The sequence below is a fragment of the Barbus barbus genome, assembly GCF_936440315.1.
Source record: "Barbus barbus genome assembly, chromosome: 2".
NCBI classification, from domain to species: Eukaryota; Metazoa; Chordata; class Actinopteri; order Cypriniformes; family Cyprinidae; genus Barbus; species Barbus barbus.
In genome coordinates, this window is record NC_136730.1 from 36,979,769 (window position 1) to 37,003,317 (window position 23,549).

The following is a 23,549-nucleotide window of genomic DNA, read 5'->3' on the forward strand; positions in this document are numbered from 1 at the left end:
TTTTTTGTATGTTTATGTATGTTTGAGAGATTATTGTCAGGCAAAGAAAGACAAAGCAAGGAGAACACGAGAGATATTTGTTTCAGTTTTTCCTTTAAATTAATAGTGTACCCAAAAATGACACCTTCTGTAATCACTTACTTACCTTTGTGTTGTTCCAAACCCATATGCCTTTCTGACGAATCACACAAAAGAAAATGTTAGGCCATATGCAGAATGTTCACACTGCTCTTTTCCTTACACCGAAATTGGGTTTGAATGCTTTTGAACCTAAAAAATACAGCAAACCATGAAAGTAAAGCCATTTATACAACTTACTTTGCTATATTCTAACATATGAAGGCAAATATAGTGTGGAACACATCAGAATGTAAGTCATTATGCACTGATTAAATCCACTAATCCTCCCCTCTGCCATAACTGTCAAATGTCATTCACACTTTTGCATATTAAAACTGGTTAATCACAATCAAACATAACACACACAACAACCTTTGCAGTTTGGCATCATTTATGTCATTCACATCATTCACACTTCATAATTACATAAGTGCAAATAAGGAGCTGCAGTGGAGAAGATTTTCAGCAAATAACAACTTAAACATCAGTATGTTTTCTTATACAAAGCTATAGCTTCTGAAGACTTACAGAACACAAGTCATATGGTTTAGTTTTATGACATATTTATAGTGCTTTTTTGAGTCCCCATTCATGTCCTCATTTTATTCTGTAGTGTGAATATTCTGCTTAGCATCTGCTTAGGTTTAGAATAAGGTTTGGAACGACATAAAGATGAGTAAATGTTGACAAATTTTCATTGTTGGGTGATGCCTTTGATTCATCTTCTTCCACTTAAGATATTTTGTGTTAAGCTTGAAGCTTATTTCAGGTTCTTGCAACATATCTCACAAAAAAAACAGTCATAAGAATAATGCATTCTAAAAGCCATTAAAAACTATGCACTGCTGAAGATAGTTTTGTATAAAAAAAACAGTACAGAATTCAGAGATTAATTATTAACAACTTTATGTGTCATATGTATTGTTATAAATTAGAGTTATAATTGCAGTACATTTTGTGCTCATGCATTCTTCTTGTTGTTCTGCTTCATATTGTTTATGTTTGTGTGGCTTGGTACTTAAAACAAAGCAGTAGTTTTCTTTCCTCACCAAAACTTGTTGTTTTTTTTTCTTGGTGTCTCTGCAGATAGGACTACACCTTTGCAACACTGTTTTGCTATCTTGCTATTACATGTTCATCTGAAGCCTCTTTAGACAGTGTCAGGCTGTGAATTACAACTGAAAAATCTATTATTTCCACTGGTTCCAAATAAAATTATACATTTTGTTTTTAGCAACATATTTTTCTGTCCAAAATGCAAAAAGTAAATAAACAATTAATAATAATAATATAATTATATTACATTTATTAAATAATTAGATTTCTAAATTGCTATAGTAATTATAATAGTTTAGTAATTATAAATTCTACTGTTTAAATATAACTCTAAAGACTATAAATTATAAGCTATAATTAAATTCAAAATTTTGTAGCTAAACAATCAAACGCAGTACTTATTTGTTGATGCTTATAAAATCTGTCTTAACTGTCTTCATGAAACTTCTTGCAATTCTGATATATAAAATAGCCAGCTAGATAATGTTGCCTTGGTCATACAGGTGCTGGTCATAAAATTAGAATATCATGAAAAAGTTGATTTATTTCAGTAATACCATTCAAAAAGTGAAACTTGTATATTAGATTCATTCATTACACACAGACTGATATATTTCAAATGTTTATTTCCTTTAATTTTGATGATTATAACTGACAACTAATGAAAGTCCCAAGTTCAGTATCTCAGAAAATTAGAATATCAATTAAGACCAATGCAAAAAAAATGATTTTTAGAAATGTTGGCCAACTGAAAAGTATGAACATGCAAAGTATGAGCATGTACAGCACTCAATATTTAGTTGGGGCTGCTTTGGCCTGGATTACTGCAGCAATGCGGCGTGGCATGGTGTCGATCAGTCTGTGGCACTGCTCAGGTGTTATGAGAGCCCATGTTGCTCTGATAGTGGCCTTCAGCTCTTCTGAATTGTTGGGTCTGGCGTATTGCATCTTCCTCTTCACAATACCCCATAGGTTTTCTATGGGGTTAAGGTCAGGCGAGTTTGCTGGCCAATCAAGAACAGGGATACCATGGTCCTTAAACCAGGTACTGGTAGCTTTGGCAGTGTGTGCAGGTGCCAAGTCCTGTTGGAAAATTAAATCTGCATCTCCATAAAGTTGGTCAGCAGCAGGAAGCATGAAGTGCTCTAAAACTTCCTGGTAGACGGCTGCGTTGACCTTGGACCTCAGAAAACACAATGGACCAACACCAGCAGATGACATGGCACCCCGAACCATCAATGACTGTGGAAACTTTACACTGGACCTCAAGCAACGTGGATCATGTGCCTCTCCTCTCTTCCTCCAGACTCTGGGACCTTGATTTCCAAAGGAAATGCAAAATTTACTTTCATCAGAGAACATAACTTTGGACCACTCAGCAGCAGTCCAGTCAAGACGCTTCTGACGCTGTCTCTTGTTCAAGAGTGGCTTGACACAAGGAATGCGACAGCTGAAACCCATGTCTTGCATACGTCTGTGCGTGGTGGTTCTTGAAGCACTGACTCCAGCTGCAGTCCACTCTTTGTGAATCTCCCCCACATTTTTGAATGTTTTTTTTTCACAGTCCTCTCCAGGGTGCGGTTATCCTTATTGCTTGTACACTTTTTTCTACCACATCTTGTCCTTCCCTTCGCCCCTCTATTAATATGCATGGACACAGAGCTCTGTGAACAGCCAGCCTCTTTAGCAATGACCTTTTGTGTGTTGCCCTCCTTGTGCAAGGTGTCAATGGTCGTCTTTTGGACAACTGTCAAGTCAGCAGTCTTCCCCATGATTGTGTAGCCTACAGAACTAGACTGAGAGACCATTTAAAGGCTTTTGCAGGTGTTTTGAGTTAATTAGCTGATTAGAGTGTGGCACCAGGGGTCTTCAATATTGAACATTTTCACAATATTCTAATTTTCTGAGATACTGAATTTGGGACTTTCATTGTCAGTTATAATCGTCAAAATTAAAGGAAATAAACATTTGAAATATATCAGTCTGTGTGTAGTGAATTAATCTAATATACAAGTTTCGCTTTTTGAATGGTATTACTGAAATAAATCAACTTTTTCATGATATTCTAATTTTATGACCAGCACCTGCATATTTAAATTAATGTTCAATACATAAAAGGAAATCCCTTTTTTTTACGTTTGCAAGGCATAATATCACATGTAGCCACATGACAAATGAACATAAGCATAAGACACTGAAAATACAGCACTGACACCTACTGGGCGAGTGGCATTTCCACAACTGACCCTATGTGCTTCATCAGGCACTAGGGGTCTTCAACCCTGCTCCTGAAGAGCAACCTTTTTGCAAACCTCAGACAAAAAAAAAAAAAAAAAAGTTTTGGAGAATATAGCATTGTTTTCTTTTTTGTTGTTGTTATTGTTTTAAGTTAATACTGCTAAACTGTGAATAAATGTAAACCTCCACAGTCTTTCCTGTCTGTACTGTTCGGTTTTAAGGCCAGTTAATAGATTTTTAATAAGTATTCTTCACATTATAATTTTAATGGTATTTCTGTTTCGTATCCATCCACACTTACTAGACTGTCTAATTCAAGCGTTAATACTGAGCAGGACTCTGGCCTTGAAGCAGCCTTCCGTTTGAGAAGCGCCCATAAAGTATTTTCATGATGATAAGAGCACAATGTATCCGCCAATAAACGAAAGAAGAAGAATGAGAAGAAGAGCACAATGTACAGTAGGTGGCAGTATGTGCTTATGACACCAATCTGCTATTAAACCCGAAGAAGAGCAAGAAAGCTCTCTGCACAAATCAAAATTAGAGCTGTTAGATTGTGAGATTAACCATAACAAGCCTCTTCAAACGTTCTCCCTCTGTTATCATGAAGCAGAAGAAGGCGCTTCGCAACCATGCCAGAAAAGGTAACGTTAATTAAGATTTCGTTTCATACAAGTACATTGTTCTTTATGTGGGGCCCAATACATAGATGCTTTTTATTACACAATATTATTTAAATGTCGCAATTCAGGGGTTAGATTTAATCAAGCAATTTCAGTGTGTTATCCTCGCAGTAGTGAAAGAATCTTTTTCGTACAGAATGGGGTGGATGTTTAATGATAAAGCTTGCAGAGATGATTTATTACATATCCATACGATTTCATGGCCTTTTTTAAACATACCTTGTGGCAAAGTTTGTTAGTTAGACATATGTATTATTAATAACGAGTTTAAAATGTGATGTTCTGCAGTGATTTTTTTACTGATTTAAAGGTCCTGGCAGAATTGAAGTCAGCTCCAAGCAGACAGGGCAAGTATGTGGAGGTAACGTTAAAGCTTAAAATATTTAATAAAATAATGAAATTGTGCAGTTAATCAACCCCTCAACTGCATCCCCTAAAGCCATCTAGCATTGTTTAAGTAAAGCAGCTTCTAAAATAGCTCCTGTTTCAATTCCGGTCCCCGGTGCCCCACCACTCTGCACATTTTGTATGTCTCTTATCTAACACACCTAATTCAGATCAACATCATTATTATTAGGACAGAGCTGAACATACTGAGTGTGTTTATATTTAAGCAAAATAATGACAATAAAGTTGTTAGAAATTAAATATATAAACTACAATAAAATGTTATGGCATGAAGTTTTAAATGGCTGTTTTCACTGTTTAACCACAAATCCATAGTGAATCTCTTGGAGGTTTCTGTCTTCTTTCTCTCCTACTCGGAGGTCACTGAGCTGCAGTGATACAGATGTACAGCAGTTAGCAAACGACGACAGTCCCAGTGGACAAAATCAAGTCCCGCTCTCCATTTTTTCCTCATTCAAGAATTAAATTCACATAATTGTACAGGGGTTGGACAAATTCAAGTGAACAAACAGGCAGTGTGTCATTATTAAGGTGTTTTAGCATCGTTTGCATTTACTATAGCTTCTAACTTTCTTTGAATAGATTCATACAACTTTTGAATAGTCTCCAGTTGAATGTTGTCTATAAATCTGCCAGTGGCTTCAGGGAGAAACGAAACACAGTATCTCCGATTGCATCATAATACAAGAAATAAGGGCACGTCTGATAATAGCAACAAAAATTACAACATACTATAGTGCAATTGTGCAATAGACAAATATATGCAGAGTTACGAGTCTGCAAATGAAAGACTTATTTTCAAAAGCGTCCCCCAGTTGTTTGATAAAAAACATCTTGGTGCTCCAAATGTCCAAGTTTATGATCATGAATCTGACACCATCTTTTTCACATTTTGGCATTAGTGTTTGTGATTAAAGTTTTAGCAGTTGCAGCTCTTTCATGGATGTTGGCTTTGTGAACTTCTCTGTGGTCAGTTTTTGCGGAAACAGGGTCTTCAGTGTGAAAATTAGTTTTCACTTTGCTGCAGTAGTTCTGTGTTGTTTGGACACGGTTCTTAGTATTTGACGGTCTCTATCATTCTTCTTTGCTGATGAAGTCTTGTCATGCTTTGAGTACACAGTCATAATCATGAAGACATGTTTTTACAACACCAAATGATTGAACTGTTAATGTTACAGACTGCTAAACGTGTTTCCATGATTTGCCATTTTCAGATGTCCAAGCCATTTCACCCATGGCTTGTACTAAACACTTCTGAACACAACTTACACTACACTAATATACATCCTAGGGAATATAAACAGCAAAAAAAAAAAAAAGTATATAAATAAATAAATACTGGGTGTTCACATTATTTTGCTCCATGTGATGTTTGGATAATGGAGAAAAAATGCTTTGGGAGAAATTCAAATTCAAATTTTATTTGTCACATACATATACATACATAGTACGACATGTAGTGAAATGTATTGTACGACTGTCCAACAAATTGTCCAACAAAAATTAAGAAAAACCTCAAGTTTACAAAAATACAAATAGAAAAAGTACAGTAAACATATATATAGAAATAAACTAGCAATAAAATAAAATAAAAAATAGATATGAGAATAAAAATAGATATGAAGAATAAAAATAGAATATGATTCTATATAGATTCTATAAAAAGTAAAGTGTATGTCAGTGATAAAGTGTCTGTGTGCTGTGCAGTGCAGTAAAGTGTATAAGTGAGTAAAAGGAATACTAAAGACAAAGACAAATGGTATGTAAGTCCCACTCATTTATCCTTACGTGACCTTCTACAAATTAGTGCAGATTGTAATGAAAATGTGGAAGTGTGGGGTGATGTGATTAGAGTGGAGAGAGGTTAAGACTCCGAATGGCCTGCGGGAAGAAGCTCCTCCTCATTCTCTCTGTGTTCGCCTTCATGGAGCGGAAGCGCCTCCCTGAACGCAGCAGAGAAAAGAGTCCATTGTTGGGATGGCTGAGGTCCTTCACTATCTTCCTGGCCCTGGTCAGGCACCGCTTGCTGTAGATGTCCTGCAGGTCAGGGAGCTCTGTGTGAATGGTACGTTCCGCTGAACGCACCACCCTCTGGAGGGCTCGTCTGTCCTGCATAGTGCAGTTCCCGAACCAGGAAGTGATGCTGCCCGTCAGGACGCTCTCGATGGTGCAGGTGTAAAAAGTCTTAAGCACCCGAGAGGGAAGTCTAAAGTCCCTTAAGCGTCTCAGATGGTACAGACGCTGCCTGGCCTTCTTCACCAGGGTGCTGGTATGACAGGACCAAGTCAAGTCCTGCGTGATGTGAACACCCAGGTATCTGAAGCTGTCCACTCTCTCCACTGGAGTCCCGCTGATCGTGATCGGCTGGTATGACCGCTCCTGCTTCGTACTGAAGTCCACTATCAGCTCCTTAGTTTTGCTGATGTTCTGGTGTAGACTATTCACCTGGCACCAACTCTCCAGGTTCTTAATCTCCTGTATGTAGGCCGTCTCGTCGTTGTCTGAGATCAGGCCCAACACAACAGTGTCGTCAGCAAACTTGATGATGGTGGTGGAGTTGGAAGTGGCCACACAGTCATAAGTGTACAGTGAGTACAGCAGGGGGCTCAGAACACAACCTTGAGGGGCTCCAGTACTTAGGGTGATGGAGGATGAGGTGTGTTTACCCATCCGTACGGCTTGCTGTCTGTCCTTCAGGAAGCTGGAGATCCATTGGCACAAGTATGTGCTGAGACCAAGGACCTCCAACTTGGAGGTGAATGTGGAGGGAATTATGGTGTTAAACGCTGAAATGTAGTCCACAAACAGCATTTTTACATAATTCCCTTTTCTGCAGTCCAGGTGACTTGTTGTGGTATGGAGGAGGTGTGAGATAGCATCCTCCGTGGAGCGGTTATGCCTGTATGCAAACTGTAGTGGATCCAGTGTGTCTGGTAGTGATGCAATGATGAAGTCTCTGACCAGTCTCTCAAAGCACTTCATCACCACTGATGTGAGGGCTACAGGGCGATAGTCGTTTAGGCAGGTGGGCTGCGGTTTCTTGGGGACAGGAACAATGGTGGACTGCTTAAAGCATGAGGGGACTATGGACTGTTCCAGGGAGAGGTTGAAGATCACAGTGAACACCGGTGCTAGCTGGTCAGCGCAGGCCTTCAGAACCCGACCTGTGATGCCTGTGAAACCAGATAACACCAATTTTATATGGTTAATGTTTTAATGTTTTTAAACTTCATCAACAATAAAGTGAACCTTGAGTAACTTATTAAAATTCTTTAAAAAAATAATGTCATGATAGCTTTAAAAATCAGGTTTAACGAATCTCAAAGTTACATGGTTTTGTTAGGTCTGTGTTTTCACTGTTAGAATTTGTAAAAAAAAAAATGTAATTCATAAGTGCAATTAACAGTTATTTCTTATATAAAATAATACGTACGGTACGTTCTCTATTCTTGCATTATTCAAATGTCCGCATCGTTTTTGTAAAACTTCTCAATTTTACAATGTACAAGTAAATACACATTATTTTAAAGGTCTTCTCCCATCTTACCCTACATTATATGTACATGAACAGAATGTACCAGATTTAGCCTGGATGTATTTTGGTGTTGTCATGATGTTTTTTAAGTGTTTTATTACAAAGTGCAGTTTAGGTGTTAATTATTTTAAGACTTAAAAAAAAATCTCATAAAAGTTGCAGCTTGGTCTTTTTTCTTAGAAGAAACAGGAGGCGGACTCAGTTTAGGGTCAATTGTGTTAGTATGTATGTGTTAGCTATAACTGTTGTCTCCATATGAGGTCCAAAAGAGGGTGTGTGTACAGCAGCTCTAAAAATACCCAGGAGGCGCTGTGCATATATCGTGTTGCAGTTAAACCAGTGAGATGTACTTCATGTGAGCAGAAAAAGCTTTGCTTTTCTTTTGCAGTTTAGTTTGCAAAAACTAGAAACCTTCAAGCATGGCTGAAACCAGTGTAGATGGAGCCAAAATGACAGGTATAGTCTGACATGTTTAGATGCGAGCTGTTTTTGCTGGTGCTTTTACTGGTGTGGTGTGAGCTAAATCTATATCTGTCAGATATAGTGTAACGTTTCACTTGAGGTTGTTGACCTCGGTGCTGGTTTGAGCATGAAGTCTAAAGTTCATCACTTTGTGTATTGCATTTTTCATACAGTGTGAGCTTGTTAAATTATTTAATCCCGTTTGTAATTCATTAATAACATGCCACTGTAGTTTTGGTTGTAACAACTTTTTGTAGTAATTTTTACATTTGAATTGTTTTCATTTAACAAATGCATGTTTGATAGTTTGATAATTGGTTGTGTTTTGGACTGACTAATCATTGCGATACTAATTACACTGGTCCTGTCAACCTTGTGAGGTCACACCCACATATATGTAACCACTCCCCTTTCATAGTTTGGGCTGAAAATTAGAACTGTATGATCACATGTCTGTATGTGCATGTAGCATACAGATGACCTTGCCAGTCAAGTGTAATACAATCTGTTATATGATCGTGTTATTTTTTTTTAACCCTTTGTTATTTACCTCTGTGAGTGAACCATTCCCTGTGGCTTTTTACATTCAACATTTGACCTCATTTCAGGACGTTACAGGTACTTTCATAGAATAAGAATGCACAATGCCAGAAGAGCTAGTATTACCGAACTGAAAACTCCATAATGCTAGTAGGGGTGACAAATGTAACAGGATGAAAGTTTTGTCATGTACTCTCTCCCTCATGTTGTTCCAAACCTATAAAACTAAAGGTGGTCAGATATATATATTTTTTTAATGGCTGATGCTGATATGTTACAGAGATGGGTGGATATGTGTGTATATATATATAATAATAAATTAATAAAATGATTAAAAACATGAATAAAAAGCAAGTAAACACTGTAACCAACAGTGCACTTAATAAAATGGCCTTTGCATACTGAGAATCATATTTTCTCCCATAAAGACCTGGCAATTTTACATGTGAATATGACATAGCGTCCAGCTGGATATAGCACATAAAAGTCTTATGGATTTGGAATTACATGAGGTAAGAAAATGATAATAGAATTTCCATTTTTGGGTGAACTACAATGAACAATCAGAGCTGTTCAGATGAGTCATCGCTAAAATGCAGGTGTCCTGACATTTTATCCTACCTGTCGTTTTCCTACCGGGGCTTACTGCACATGCGCACATCAATATTTTGTCCTTTTTCTCATGCTGAACAACAATATTTAATGCATCTGCATTACTGTAAGGGTAGATTTAGGGTTGGGGTAGATGTAGACGTTAATAAAACACAATCTAATAGGTAGAAAAAAAATATTTATTATTGGTTTCCGGTAGCTGTATCCCTTCTAGCCACAACCGCGAATATAACACATAATTACTGTATTTGCATTACTGTAAGGGTAGGTTTAGGGTTGTGGTAGGTGTAGACATTAATAAATCATTAATTTAACAGGTAGCTTTTTTCGTTGTTGAATTGTACTACCTACTGTTTTAATGGGAGGTAGGAAAATCTGACAGGGTAGCACAAATCGACAGAACACCGGCGTTTTCTTGACTCTTTCTGGCGAATTCTCTTGTCAGAAACAAAGTGCAAATGTGTGTACGAATATGTAAGTAAGATATTAATTTCATAGTGTAAACAGCTTCAGTGATTTAAATGGTTGTTTTGGAGAGTGCTTGAACTCTACTGTCAGTGAAATAGCTTTGATAATGTAAATGTTCTTTGCTCTCTTTCTGTACATTGAAAGTGTTATGATTAGTAGCCTAACAATGTTTTTATTCACATTAACTTTCAATGTTAAATTCACATTAAATATAAAGTCAGTCATATTAAAATGTTATGGCTTGGCACCCATATCTGTTAATTGAGCCCGGTCTTATGAAAATGCGTATAAATACGGCAAAAAAAAGAAGAAAACTCGTGGTATTGATACTCAAAAATGGACTTTGGCATATATGATACGAACGTGTTTAGCGTTCATATAATACGCAGTTTTCGCGTGCATATGATAATAAATTTGTTGGCGTGCATATGATACGCATCTACCCCACAACCCTAATCCTACCCATCGCGTAGTTTTTGCGTAGTAATACCACAAGTTTGAATTTTTATTTGGCGTACTATTTATACGCATGATATTGGGTTGGTTAATTAAGTAAACAGACAGGTTTTTTTATGCATAGTTAATAGATGTACATTATTAGGTTACTTTGACCATTGCCCACTAGATCAACTAACATAATCTATAAAGGTGAGAATCAAGATATTTCATGATACAGTTAATGCATTTGGGAATGTTTCAAATAAAAAGGAAAAAATAATAAAACATATGCTGTTGTGGCTGCTGTGTGTCACATGACGACCCACCCCCAACTCGTGCCCCCTCAAAAATAATGAGTGCATGACGCCCCTGATTAAAATAATTGCTTTTTGTGTTTGCTTAACTAGCATTTTTGAAAATCTATTGTTTCTAATTCTGAATTCAGTTTTCAGTGTACATTTAGTTTGCACTTAACTTAGAATGTTAATTCTATATCTCATATCTGATTTTGCGTGTCTTCTCAGACTCTCCAGGTGGAAATACAGCCATTAAGAGTGAAAAAAAGACAGAGAGAAACTCTTTCTTTAGCTGGCTGTTGGTGCTGGCTTTGCTGGGGGCTTGGCTGTCTGTGGGTGTCATGTGGTTTGACCTAGTTGACTACAACAGTGTGGTTGGTAAGTTTTATTTAAATTTTTTTAAACAGTCTTGCAGGAATGTAGACTGCTCACATTTTGTGGTAAAATTGTTTTTTGGAATAAACATTGTCACCTAAATGATTCATGCAGATCTCTGGAGTGTTTGCGTCAACAGTTTTTATAGTAATGTAAAAGTGTGTGTGTGTATGAGAGATCCCCTGAAAACACACCTTCTGAAAAAATACTTTATTAATGCTGTATTTTTTCTTCATTTTTTTTTCTTGTGTATTATTTTTCCCTTAGTGATTACTAATACAATTCATAGAAAAATGAAACAATTTAAATATATAGTAAATTATATTGTTGAAATAAAGGGTTGCAGAAATGCCCTTGATTGAATACAATAACTGTGTAATGTTAAAGTACTTGGTATGTACTTCATAACTTTAAGTATACTACTGTTCTTCCCTGGCATTGAGTGTACAAGTTCATAACAAATGGTCACATCTGTCCTGTTTAACTCCAGGAGGACAACCTCCTTACCCACCGGTGCTTAAGAGTGTTAGACGGCGTGTCAACCAAAGTGTTTTTTCCACAAGGCTATTGTATTTCTATTTTTAGTTGTTTTCAATAAGAGTGACACTTCTTTTTTTTTTTTTTTTTTTTAAATGCCAATGAGAGTTGAAGAATGTTCACCTTTTGGGTAAAACGCAGCACTCATCACTGTTACTTTTTAGTCAGCTAGCCAATCACAGTGGAAGAGGGGTGGGACTAATACAACGCCGACCAACTGTCACACCCTGCTTGTATGACTAAACACCAGTGGTTAATACAGGGGTCACTAAGTTCGGTCCTGGAGGGCTGTTATCCCTGCAGAGTTTAGCTCCAACCCTAATCAAACACACCTGAAGCAGCTAATCAAGGTCTTACTAGGTATACTTGAAACTTCCAGGCAGGTGTGTTGAGGCAAGCTGGAGCTAAACTCTGCAGGACACCGGCCCTCCAGGATCAAGTTTGATGACCCCTGGGTTAATAGTTAATGTTGCCTGTCTCCGAGCATTCATGTCTTAACCAGATGGAGTTCCCGGACTACCACAATATTGTTATGAAAAAGAATGCCGCAGAAGCACTCTCAAGCACTCGCAGCTTGAGCGTTGTCAGTAGAGCTCCTGGCATTCTCATCTCAGCTGGTTAAAAATGCTTTGGTGGACACACAGCCACAGGGTTGGGTGAAATGTCCACACAAGGTTTTACTATATAAGAAAATGTTTTCTATACACTCTAAAAAATGCTGGGTTAAATACAACCCAGTGCTGGGTAAATATTGGGCAGAACACATGCTGGGTTGTTTTCAACCAACAGTTGGGTTAAATGTTTAACCCAACCGCTGGCTCTGAACAACCCAATCGCTGGGGTTCATCCATATTTTACCCAGTGCTGGGTTGTATTTAACCCAGCATTTTCTAGAGTGTAGAATGTTTTATATACAGGACCTTATTTTAACTGTAGCATAAACTGCAAAGTTTAACACACTTTTCCATTTTCTGTCAGAATCAGACACTTCTGTTGATCATCGAGTGTGTAAATATTGATTAAATGGTAGGACCAGTAATCCTACACACACCAGGTTGGGTAGAGAGGGTCATACACCATAAATGAATCTAGTTATTCTAGCTGTCTGTCATAATATTGATCATAACATAAGATAAATAAATGTTTTTTTTAGTTTCATGCAAACCAGTCTTTGGTTTGCTGATTGATTTGTGAGGGACAAACTGAATAGACAGTTCCCACCCATCAGGAATCAAGTTTTTATTGCACAAACCAGATATGTATACTGTTAAGTCATGCTAAGTGCGAATGGGCCTTAACAACCTCAGGGTTCATTGTGGATGTACAAGACCAACAAAAGCATAAACAGGGTCTGGAGCAAGAAATTAGATTTGGAAATGCATTTGGTTTACCGTGTTACTGTGTTGGACCCTCTTTACTCTGCATTTTCACTTGCTCGTTTCACAAGTATTTTCTTTTATCCTTGCTCAATGAAAGGTGCTCTTGGAGGAGTATATGATGCTGATGGCGATGGAGACTTTGATGTAGAAGATGCCAAAGTGTTGTTGGGTGAGTGAGATTCACTTGTGTATGTGGTTTTTTCCGCCATGACTGACTGAGGTGACAACCCATTCAAAAGTGTCAACTCTTTCTGTCTCTGTTTTTTTTTTATCTCCCTTATTTATGTTCAGACTCAAGTGGTCTAAAGTTTTTCTTGTCACTAAATTTAAATGTGAGGATGCCATGAACATGGTAGTATACTCCTCCACTATATGTCAAATGCAGAAGTGTCTGCATTTGAGGTTTCCTGTCATTTGGTGGTGTAAGTGTTTGGCTTTTGCACAGTGGTTATTAATAACTGCTGTAGTGTTGTCTGCTGGTAGTCAGCGTTTATTTATCTTTCTATGTGTGTGCATATATGCCTTTTCTATTTATTGGTATCATTCATACAGCTTTCTTTGCTTCAGAAAATGCTACTGTGGCTACTAAGGAAAAAACCTCAAAAAATATCACAACAGAGGGAGACCGTATCCAAGCAGGCCATTCCAAGCTTACATGTAAAGATATTTTTGTGGCTATCATGGCCACCTGTGCCTATGCTTTGTGTTTGTCGATTGTGTTTGCTTGCACTGAGAAAGCTGCAAAAAGATGTAGCTTTTCTGACTGGCATGTTGGAAGGTGTGCATTGGTGTGTTGTTTGAGGTCTTTGAAGAAGCATTTTATTCTGACTTGGCTCTTGGCACCCAAACTTGACTGAAGTGGATTCATGAGAGTGTATGGTTAAAAATCAACTTTTCAAATTGACAAATGAACGGTTATTTGCAACAAAACAAATCAATTCAATTTGAAAATAATTCATGTTAATTATGTAAATGTATTTTTTTAATAAATATCATTGTTTTTTGCAGAATGATTAAAAAGCGTTTTTGTAAAAAGATAAGAAAAGCAATTAAAATTATTTATCAATGTATTATTGTTACATTTAGCTATTTTTAAACAAATACATGAATTTGTTTTTAGATCTATTTGTCAATTTGAAAAGTTTATATATATATATATATATATATATATATATATATATATATATATATATATATATATATATATATATATATATATGAAAATTTGTTATTGATAATTGACACTTTCATTTGAATTTATTTTTAAGTGTCACTGCTTGTCCTCCATGTAATGGTTGTCTATCACTTTGTAGATTTTTAAACAAACTTTAAACAAACAACTTTTAAAGTGTTAAAATGTATTAGTAAATGTTGAATTTAACAATCTTAACAATGAGATACTATACAGCATTTACTAACCTTAGTTTACGTTACAAAATGACTCTTATTGTAAAGTGTTGCCATTTCATATAAATCCCGACAATCATGGTTAAAGATGACCATCTTTAAATATCACAAAGCCCATAGCATTGAAATTACATACAGATGTATATTGTATGTATATTGTATATTCTTACACTTCTATTTTAGAAGACGTAATAATTATCTAATAAAAAAAAAAATATGTATGACCGTGACGATAAAAAAGAACTGACATCGGATTAGTTTTATGTTTCTCTCGCTGCATGAACATATTTTGCTTTCTCGTGGCACTAGCTGTAAAGGAACACTCCACTTTTTTGGAAAATAGGCTCATTTTCCAACTCCTCAAGAGTTAAACAGTTGAGTTTTACCGTTTTCGAATCCATTCAGCCGATCTCTGGGTCTGACGGTAGCACTTTTAGCGTAGCTTAGCATAGATCATTGAATCTGATTAGACCGTTAGCATCTCGCTCAAAAATGACCAAAGAGTTTCAATATTTTTCCTATTTAAAACTTGACTCTTCTGTAGTTACATTGTGTACTAAGACTGACGGAAAATGAAAAGTTGCGATTTTCTAGGTTGATATGGCTAGGAACTATACTCTCATTCTGGCGTAATAATCAAGGAACTTTGCTGCCGTACCATGGGTGCAGCAGGCGTAGTGATATTACACAGCACCTGAAAATAGTCCCCAGCTATGTAACTAGTTCTGGTATAGCTGGGGACTATTTTCAAGTGCTGCGTAATATCATTGTGCCTGCTGCACCCATGGTACGGCATGAATTGGCTGAATGGACTCGAAAACGGTAAAACTCAACGTTTTAACTCTTGGGGAGTTGGAAAATGAGTCTATTTATAAAAAAAAAAAAAAGCGGAGTGTTCCGCTAAAGTACCTCTGCGATTTTTAAATAAATGTTTTAATATTTAAGTACCATATTTGCATGTTCACGGTTCCCTGACATTGGTTAGTGGTCACATGACATGCTGGTAAACAAATCAAATATTTACATTTTTTAGTAAGTGTTTTATTTTGATTGTTATTTTAAAATGATCGATTTTAATATTACATTTTTATGATTGGATTAATTATTTGCTTTTCAATAAACTCTCAAACCCCCTGCAGTTCCTTTACGAATGCCAGTTTAGGGAAACCTTGACATAATGTAATGTTTAATGCACTTCATGTTGTTGGTAACAATAAATGGAACATATATTCTTTTTCTTTGCATTTTTATATAGATATGGTACAAGATTATCTTATTTAAATCAATGTGATAAATGTGTTAGGTCAAAAGTAATTAAACAGTAGTCTGATTATATTACCTAAAATGTGTAATGTAATGGATTACATTACTAACTTTAATTTTTGTCATGTAATTTGGAATCAGTAATGGATTACAATTTGTATCTAATCTAATCATCTCTGCGTGCGATTAAGATCAGGAATCTATGGTGCCCAGTTCATGTGTAGAAATAATTCATTGTGCTCCCTGAACCACTCTTGAACAATTTGAGCTTGGAATTGTCGTCCTGTAATATGTGAGTGCTGTCATTGGATGGTCATTTAGTACTCAGCTGACTTCATTTTACTGCCAAATAACATTGCAGAGACTAGACCTGACCAATGCTTCATAATCAATTATTTAGGCTCCCTAAAAGTTTTGGTGCTCGTGGTCATTCAAGAATTAATTTATTTTTCCTCCTGACTACAGTTCTTACATGACGTTTATAGTGAACCAAAAGGTGACCCACCTTCTGGGTTTTAATAATGCATTGGGCAGTTCTTTACCAAATTTCAGTGATCTCACTAGTTGATGCAGGCCAATATTTTGCCCTTTCTGAAAAACAGTAACATCATAACACAGGAATACGTTTTAAAGTTCTAAAGGTTTCCATTTTTTAGTGTGTGTTTAATTAATGCTGTGGACCACGTTGTCTGGTGATAGTTATTGTTTGTGTGTGGATTTGTGGGCTCTATTTATCATTCTTATTGTTTTCTTTCCTCCAGGAAGTGCTATTTGGATACTAAGGGGGAAAAATATACTTAAGGAAAATTCTTTATTTCTCATTGGAGAAAAAATTTGAAAATATTTTCATTTGCGCTCTGAAGATAAACGGAATGTTATAAAGGTTGAATAAATGGTAACAGATTTTTCATTTTTGTGTGAACTAACATTTTAAAGTTTTTTTTTTTTTTTTTTGTTATGATTTAGTAACTAATCAGCTGAATGTTGGATTTTATTAGAGCATGTGTTCTGTAACTTGGCAGTTGCAACAATTACACATCTTTCCAAGTCATTCTTTCTTCTAAGTTCTGTTTGCCCCTCTTTCAATGCAGATGAGACACCTAAAGAAGTGGGTCTTAAAAAAGACAGAGGTACTTAGCATGAGTTAAGGAGTTAGTAGCATAATAAATTAGCTTCAGTAATGCTCAAAAAAATAATTCTGTCATGATATACTCACCCTCATGTTGTTCCAAAACCTGCATGACATTTTTTTTCTGCAGAACACATGATGTGTATGTTTCTGTGCATATACAAATTCTGTGTGTGTGTGTTTAGAAGGGACATAAGTTGCACAACAATGCAATTTTTTTTTTTATCAGATGCATGAATGAAAACAATTGGAGTCTTTGTTTCAAACTATCAATTAATCATTAAAACACTAAAGCAATAAAATTGACAAATAAACTGATCATCAAAAAGAAATCCTAATTATAAATGAAAGAACTGAATGTGGATTTTCCTTTCTTGTGAACTATAGAGACTAAGATAGTTATTCACACACTTAAGAGAGCTCAATCAAATAATATGTGTGTTTGCATGGGACATGGGAATGATGAGCCTTCTGAGATGTGAATTTTTGTCCCACTCATTCTCAGAACATCCTACCAGGGATATTGGGCGAAAGCTGAAAGTAGCTCTGAAGGAGCAGCTACGAATTATTCATGAGAAGATTGAAGCCAAAAAGATTGCCAAACTAGCCCTTGCTGAGGTCCGTAGTGTTTTGGCTCAAGAGGAAGAGGAGAGACAAGCTGCTCTTGCTGCCCAAAAAGTCAAAGAAGAGGCAGAAGCTAAGCTTCAAGAGAAACGAATACAAAGAGAGCAAGAGGAGAAGGTAGCCAAGGAGAAAGCAGAGAGAGAAAGAGTGGAACAAGAAAGACTAGCCAAAGAAAAAGCAGAAAAAGAAAAGATGGAGAAAGAGAAAGCAGAAATTGAAAGACTGGCTAAAGAAAAAGCAGAAAAAGAGAGACTCACGAAAGAAAAACTGGACAAAGAAAGGGCAGAAAAGGATAGACTTGCAAAAGAAAAGGCAGAAAAAGAAAGGTTTGCTAAAGAAAAAGCAGAGAAAGAAAGATTGGAGAAAGAGAAAACAGAGAAAGAAAGATTGGAGAAAGAGAAAGCAGAGAAAGAAAGACTGGTCAAAGAAAAGGCAGAAAAAGAGAGACGCGCTAAAGAAAAAGCAGAGAAAGAAAGATTGGAGAAAGAAAAAGCAGAAAAAGAGAGACTGGCCAAAGAAAAAGCAGAAAAAGAGAGACTGGCCAAAGAAAAAGCAGAAAAAGAAAGACTGGAGAAAGAGAAAGCGGAGAAAGAAAAAGCAGAAAAAGAGAGACTGGCCAAAGAAAAAGCAGAAAAAGAGAGACTGGCCAAAGAAAAAGCAGAAAAAGAGAGACTGGCCAAAGAAAAGGCAGAAAAAGAGAGACTGGAGAAAGAGAAAGCAGAAAAAGAGAGACTGGAGAAAGAGAAAGCAGAGAAAGAGAGGCTGGAGAAAGAGAAAGCAGAAAAAGAGAGACTGGAGAAAGAGAAAGCAGAGAAAGAGAGGCTGGAGAAAGAGAAAGCAGAAAAAGAGAGACTGGAGAAAGAGAAAGCAGAGAAAGAGAGGCTGGAGAAAGAGAAAGCAGAAAAAGAGAGACTGGAGAAAGAGAAAGCAGAGAAAGAGAGGCTGGAGAAAGAGAAAGCAGAGAAAGAGAGGCTGGAGAAAGAGAAAGCAGAAAAAGAGAGACTGGCCAAAGAAAAAGCAGAAGAAGAGAGACTGGCCAAAGAAAAAGCAGAAAAAGAGAGACTGGCCAAAGAAAAAGCAGAAAAAGAGAGACTGGAGAAAGAGAAAGCAGAGAAAGAAAGACTGGCCAAAGAAAAGGCGGAAAAAGAAAGACTGGCCAAAGAAAAAGCAGAAAAAGAGAGACGCGCTAAAGAAAAAGCAGAAAAAGAAAGACTGGAGAAAGAGAAATCAGAAAAAGAAAGATTGGAGAAAGAGAAAGCAGAGAAAGAGAGACTGGAGAAAGAGAAAGCAGAGAAAGAGAGACTGGAGAAAGAGAAAGCAGAGAAAGAGAGACTGGAGAAAGAGAAAGCAGAGAAAGAGAGACTGGAGAAAGAAAAAGCAGAAAAAGAGAGACTGGCCAAAGAAAAAGCCGAAAAAGAGAGACTGGAGAAAGAGAAAGCAGAGAAAGAGAGACTGGAGAAAGAGAAAGCAGAAAAAGAGAGACTGGCCAAAGAAAAAGCAGAAAAAGAAAGATTGGATAAAGAGAAAGCAGAGAAAGAGAGACTCGCCAAAGAAAAGGCAGAAAAAGAGAGACGCGCCAAAGAAAAGGCAGAAAAAGAAAGATTGGAGAAAGAGAAAGCAGAGAAAGAAAGATTGGAGAAAGAGAAAGCAGAGAAAGAAAGATTGGAGAAAGAGAAAGCAGAGAAAGAAAGATTGGAGAAAGAGAAAGCAGAAAAAGAGAGACTGGCCAAAGAAAAAGCAGAAGAAGAAAGATTGGAGAAAGAGAAAGCAGAGAAAGAAAGATTGGAGAAAGAGAAAGCAGAAAAAGAGAGACTGGCCAAAGAAAAAGCAGAAGAAGAAAGACTGGTGAAAGAGAAAGCAGAGAAAGAAAGACTGGAGAAAGAGAAAGCAGAAAAAGAAAGACCCGCTAAAGAAAAAGCAGAAAAAGAAAGACTGGAGAAAGAAAAAGCAGAAAAAGAAAGACCCGCTAAAGAAAAAGCAGAAAAAGAGAGAATCGCTAAAGAAAAAGAAAGACCCGCTAAAGAAAAAGCAGAAAAAGAGAGAATCGCTAAAGAAAAAGAAAGACCCGCTAAAGAAAAGGCAGAAAAAGAAAGACTGGCCAAAGAAAAAGCAGAAAAAGAAAGACCCGCTAAAGAAAAAGCAGAAAAAGAGAGAATCGCTAAAGAAAAAGAAAGACCCGCTAAAGAAAAGGCAGAAAAAGAAAGACTGGCCAAAGAAAAAGCAGAAAAAGAAAGACCCGCTAAAGAAAAAGCAGAAAAAGAGAGAATCGCTAAAGAAAAAGAAAGACCCGCTAAAGAAAAGGCAGAAAAAGAAAGACTGGCCAAAGAAAAGGCAGAAAAAGAAAGACCCGCTAAAGAAAAGGCAGAAAAAGAAAGACTGGCCAAAGAAAAGGCAGAAAAAGAGAGACTCAATAAAGAAAAAGCAGAAAAAGAAAGCCTGGATAAAGAGAAAGCAGAGAAAGAAAGGCTTAACAAAGTAAAAGAAAGTGCACCAAAGGGGCAAACAGAGAAAGATGTAAAGGAGGAAAAAGAAAATGTGAACAATAACAAACAAGAAAAAGAGGCCAAATTAAATAAAAAAGCTCATGGACAAAAAGCTGATCAATCAGGAAACGAAAAAGAATCAGCAGATGAAAAAAATACCAGAGATGAGAAAATATCTACTCGTGGTTTACTTAAATCTTCAAAAAAAACTATCAAGAAATAATAGTAAACTGCCATAACTGTGAGATATGATTGGAAATAAAAAACTCCTAAGGTGTTTACTAGGAACAGCGCTGCAAAGTAAACAACTAAAAGTAGCGTTACTACTAATGGTTTTTAGTGACAGTGACCGCTGTTCAAAATACTAACAAGCTACTTTCTAACTAGTGGTGTAGTAAAACAAAACTCTGCATGGCTGTTGGACCCATGCAGCTCTGAGTGAAGGAGGTAATAACCCAACGGTGTTGGGAGGTTTGACTCAGTCAGCCGGTTCTCAAGGAAACGGAGTCCAACACCTCCACAAGAAGTGATTTAGCCTGCACAGAAGTCCAGACTGAATTTATAAAATAGTGAGTTATAGAAATTAGTGTGTTAATCATTTTACTCTGTGAATATTTATTAATATGTATTATACTCTGTTTTAATGCCAGATAAAAACTGCTCTAGTTGCGGAATTAAATATCAATTGAAAGTTATATAATTATAAAGTTTATACTCTTAGCTTCAATGTAGTTAGCAGCTTTTTGTTTGTAGCTTGTACTGTAGCTAACTATTTTTTAAGGATATATTGACTGTACACTATTTAGGGCTCCTTTACACATGGCATTAATCTGTTTTTGAGGATATCTTAGAGAACAAGGTGGCTGATGGCAGATTTAAAGCGAACTATACTATAATAACTTTAATATAATTACTAGATAAGAGCTGTTAAGACGGTAAACTCATTAAGACCTGCTTCCAAAACTTATCGGCCAAACGGAAAAACTAACAGAGAAAAAAACAATGCCTAGAGTTACTTTATTGGCATTGGTGATTATATATAATTTTACCACTACTTGCGACCACAAAAACACATGTAAATCAAATAAATGATGTTTGCCTCACATAATCAGCTCAATATGTATTGTTTTGCTGATGTAGTAAACTTGCTCAGTAGCTCACCATTGCTCTTTGGCACGAGTCCCATGAAACGCAAGTCAAGACATTCAATAGAAGAGCTCAAAGACTTGTAGATGCAAGCTAAAATGCCACGGTTGCTTCAGCAAATGCGTTTATTTACATTTACATTTAGTCATTTAGCAGACGCTTTTATCCAAAGAGACGAGGACAACGGAAGCAATCAAAATCAATAAAAGAGCAAGTGCTATAACAAGTCTCAGTTAGCTCAATGCAGTACACATAGCAAGGTATTTTTTTTTTATTATATAATATAATAAATAAATATAAATAATGAATCGAGCAAGCTAGTGTTTAGATGCCTTTTTTGCTTTTGTTAATTGTATAATAAAGAAAACGGATAGAATACAAAAAGATTAGATCATCTAGGGTTAGTTTTTTTTTGTTTTTGTTTTTTTAAGAAAACAAGCAGTAAATTAATAGAGTGCAAGTCTAAAAGGGACAAGTTTTTTTTATCTCATATATACTTTTGTTAACGCTGTCAGTTAGGTTTAAGGTAGAGTGTAATGTAACGATTAACCGCGAGCCGGATGAAAATCGATTCATATGTGACGATTCATAAGTTTATATGAATGCATGTTCCAGACGATTCATAAGTTTATATGAATGCATGGGAATTTACGGTCTGCTATTGTTTTGTTTTAAACTTGCCTCTGTATAATGCATATTAAAGTTCATAAGTGCAGCGCTGCTTTGTTTACAGCGGAAACCAAGGAAATGCTTAAAGCGCCACCTGCTGGCAGAGAGTGAATCTGCGCATCTTCGGTTTCATTTCATGCAGATATTTTTTATGTATACAGTAGTTACACAAAACTGAAGTCAGACCATTCTGTTTTTGCTTCAAATTTCGAAATTATACAATCTAATTTATATTAACAACGGCTCATGTTGCATGTATGCAGCATCTTTGTTTGGATCATGATTAAAATGCTGTGGTTGCCTCTAATTTTAAATGGAAAGAGCACAGACAAAGCCTTATTTTGTTTATAAAATTTGCTTGTTTTAAAATTCTAATTTAGTTGTGTTATTTAGCAGAGGCTTTTATCCAAAGAGACTTATAAACGAGGAGAATAGAAGCAATCAAAACCAACAAAAGAGCAATAATATGCAATTATTATTAAATTGTGAATCAAATCGTGAGTTGAGTGAATCGTTCCATCCCTACCCTGTAGTGTAGTGGTACGTTATTTTATTATGTATAACAGAGCTTTCTGAACCGTCGCAATATGTACAAACAACCAAGGTAAAAAAAAAAAAAGTTGCCACCATCTGGTTCAGAGATAATCAAACACGCTTTTAGCACAATGAGATTGTCTAATTCTTAATAATATCCTATATTGTAGAAACATTTGAAAGAAGGGAAATAGAAGCCAGATTCTTAAGTGTTTTTGTTGTTGTTTTTTTAGCTGTTAAAATGACTATGCATTTTGAATTATCCATTTTTTAATTTTTTATTTAGAGAATAGAAATATTTCAGTTAATACAACCTCTCTTATAGTATTTTACAATTTCCTGGTCTTTATGTATGTTTATCTGATCACACTGGTGACTGGAATGAAGGCATAAATGCAGTCAAGCTAAACAATGTCCAGATACAACACATTAATGCCAGGTGTAAACTTGACTTAGGAGCCTCCTGATACAATCGCATTAAAAAATGGTTTATGTAAGGGTGCTGCTAGCTCAAATCCATTTAGTGACTTGAAATACAGTATTTATTTGAAGTTTTGAAATTGCACTTGAATCTGAAATATCATTATATTTCATAGTTTTTGTTTTTCATTTACGACATGGCGTATATGTCACAAAACAAATGTGTAAAGATGTGCCTGATTTGGTTTATAGTGAACTATGATATTGATTGTAGCAATTGTTTTTTTTAAAATGAGCATATGGCTGAGTGGTTTTAAACATTGTGTGTTCATGAATGTGCAAAACACTTTCGTTTCATTTGTTTTAAGTTCAGCACCACTGTGAGATGCGATAATGAACATTAGCAGTTTTTTTTTAATCATCTCTATTCACACTTATAGCTGTTCTCACTTCTTGTTGAAGAAAGTCTCTTGCTAGCATTTACACTGAACAAATTGGTCCAATTTCATCTGATTACTTGCAAAATGGCAGTGCAGACAGTTGGGCCTAAAAGGTCATATTTGAAACAAATTATATTTGAATGCATTGTGAACAAAGTCTGAAATGCTAAAAATATCAGATTCTAACTGAGTACTGATCAAGCACCAGTTCTGCTTTTTGTGAGCCAGTGAAAGAGCTCATGAGGGAAGATATACTACTTAAGTTCAGGAAGTGAAGCTATGCAGCT

At 36.1% G+C, this 23,549-nt stretch overlaps 2 protein-coding genes across 3 annotated transcripts in view; both read left to right on the plus strand.

Moving 5' to 3' along the window:
• The first annotated feature begins 3,851 nt into the window (after positions 1–3,851).
• LOC306842766 (aspartyl/asparaginyl beta-hydroxylase-like) overlaps positions 3,852–23,549 on the plus strand; it is a 35,536-nt gene continuing 15,838 nt past the window's right edge. Inside the window, exons 1-4 of one of the 2 annotated variants that reach the window (XM_079373826.1) lie at positions 3,852–4,058; positions 4,408–4,458; positions 11,085–11,234; positions 13,245–13,316. In XM_079373826.1, coding sequence (XP_079229952.1) covers positions 4,019–4,058; positions 4,408–4,458; positions 11,085–11,234; positions 13,245–13,316 — 313 coding nt within the window. In that variant the 5' untranslated portion in view covers positions 3,852–4,018. Of the gene's footprint in view, positions 4,059–4,407; positions 4,459–8,355; positions 8,497–11,084; positions 11,235–13,244; positions 13,317–23,549 lie in introns of those variants that run through there. The other variant, XM_079373827.1, reaches the window with a different exon arrangement.
• On the plus strand, positions 15,349–22,647 carry LOC306876745 (uncharacterized protein; the record flags this gene model as incomplete). The annotated part of the gene is made up of 4 exons (XM_079428131.1): positions 15,349–15,376; positions 16,909–16,947; positions 17,452–19,037; positions 22,636–22,647. The coding sequence occupies 4 exons, from the start codon at positions 15,349–15,351 to the stop codon at positions 22,645–22,647; spliced, it is 1,665 nt and encodes a 554-aa protein (XP_079284257.1).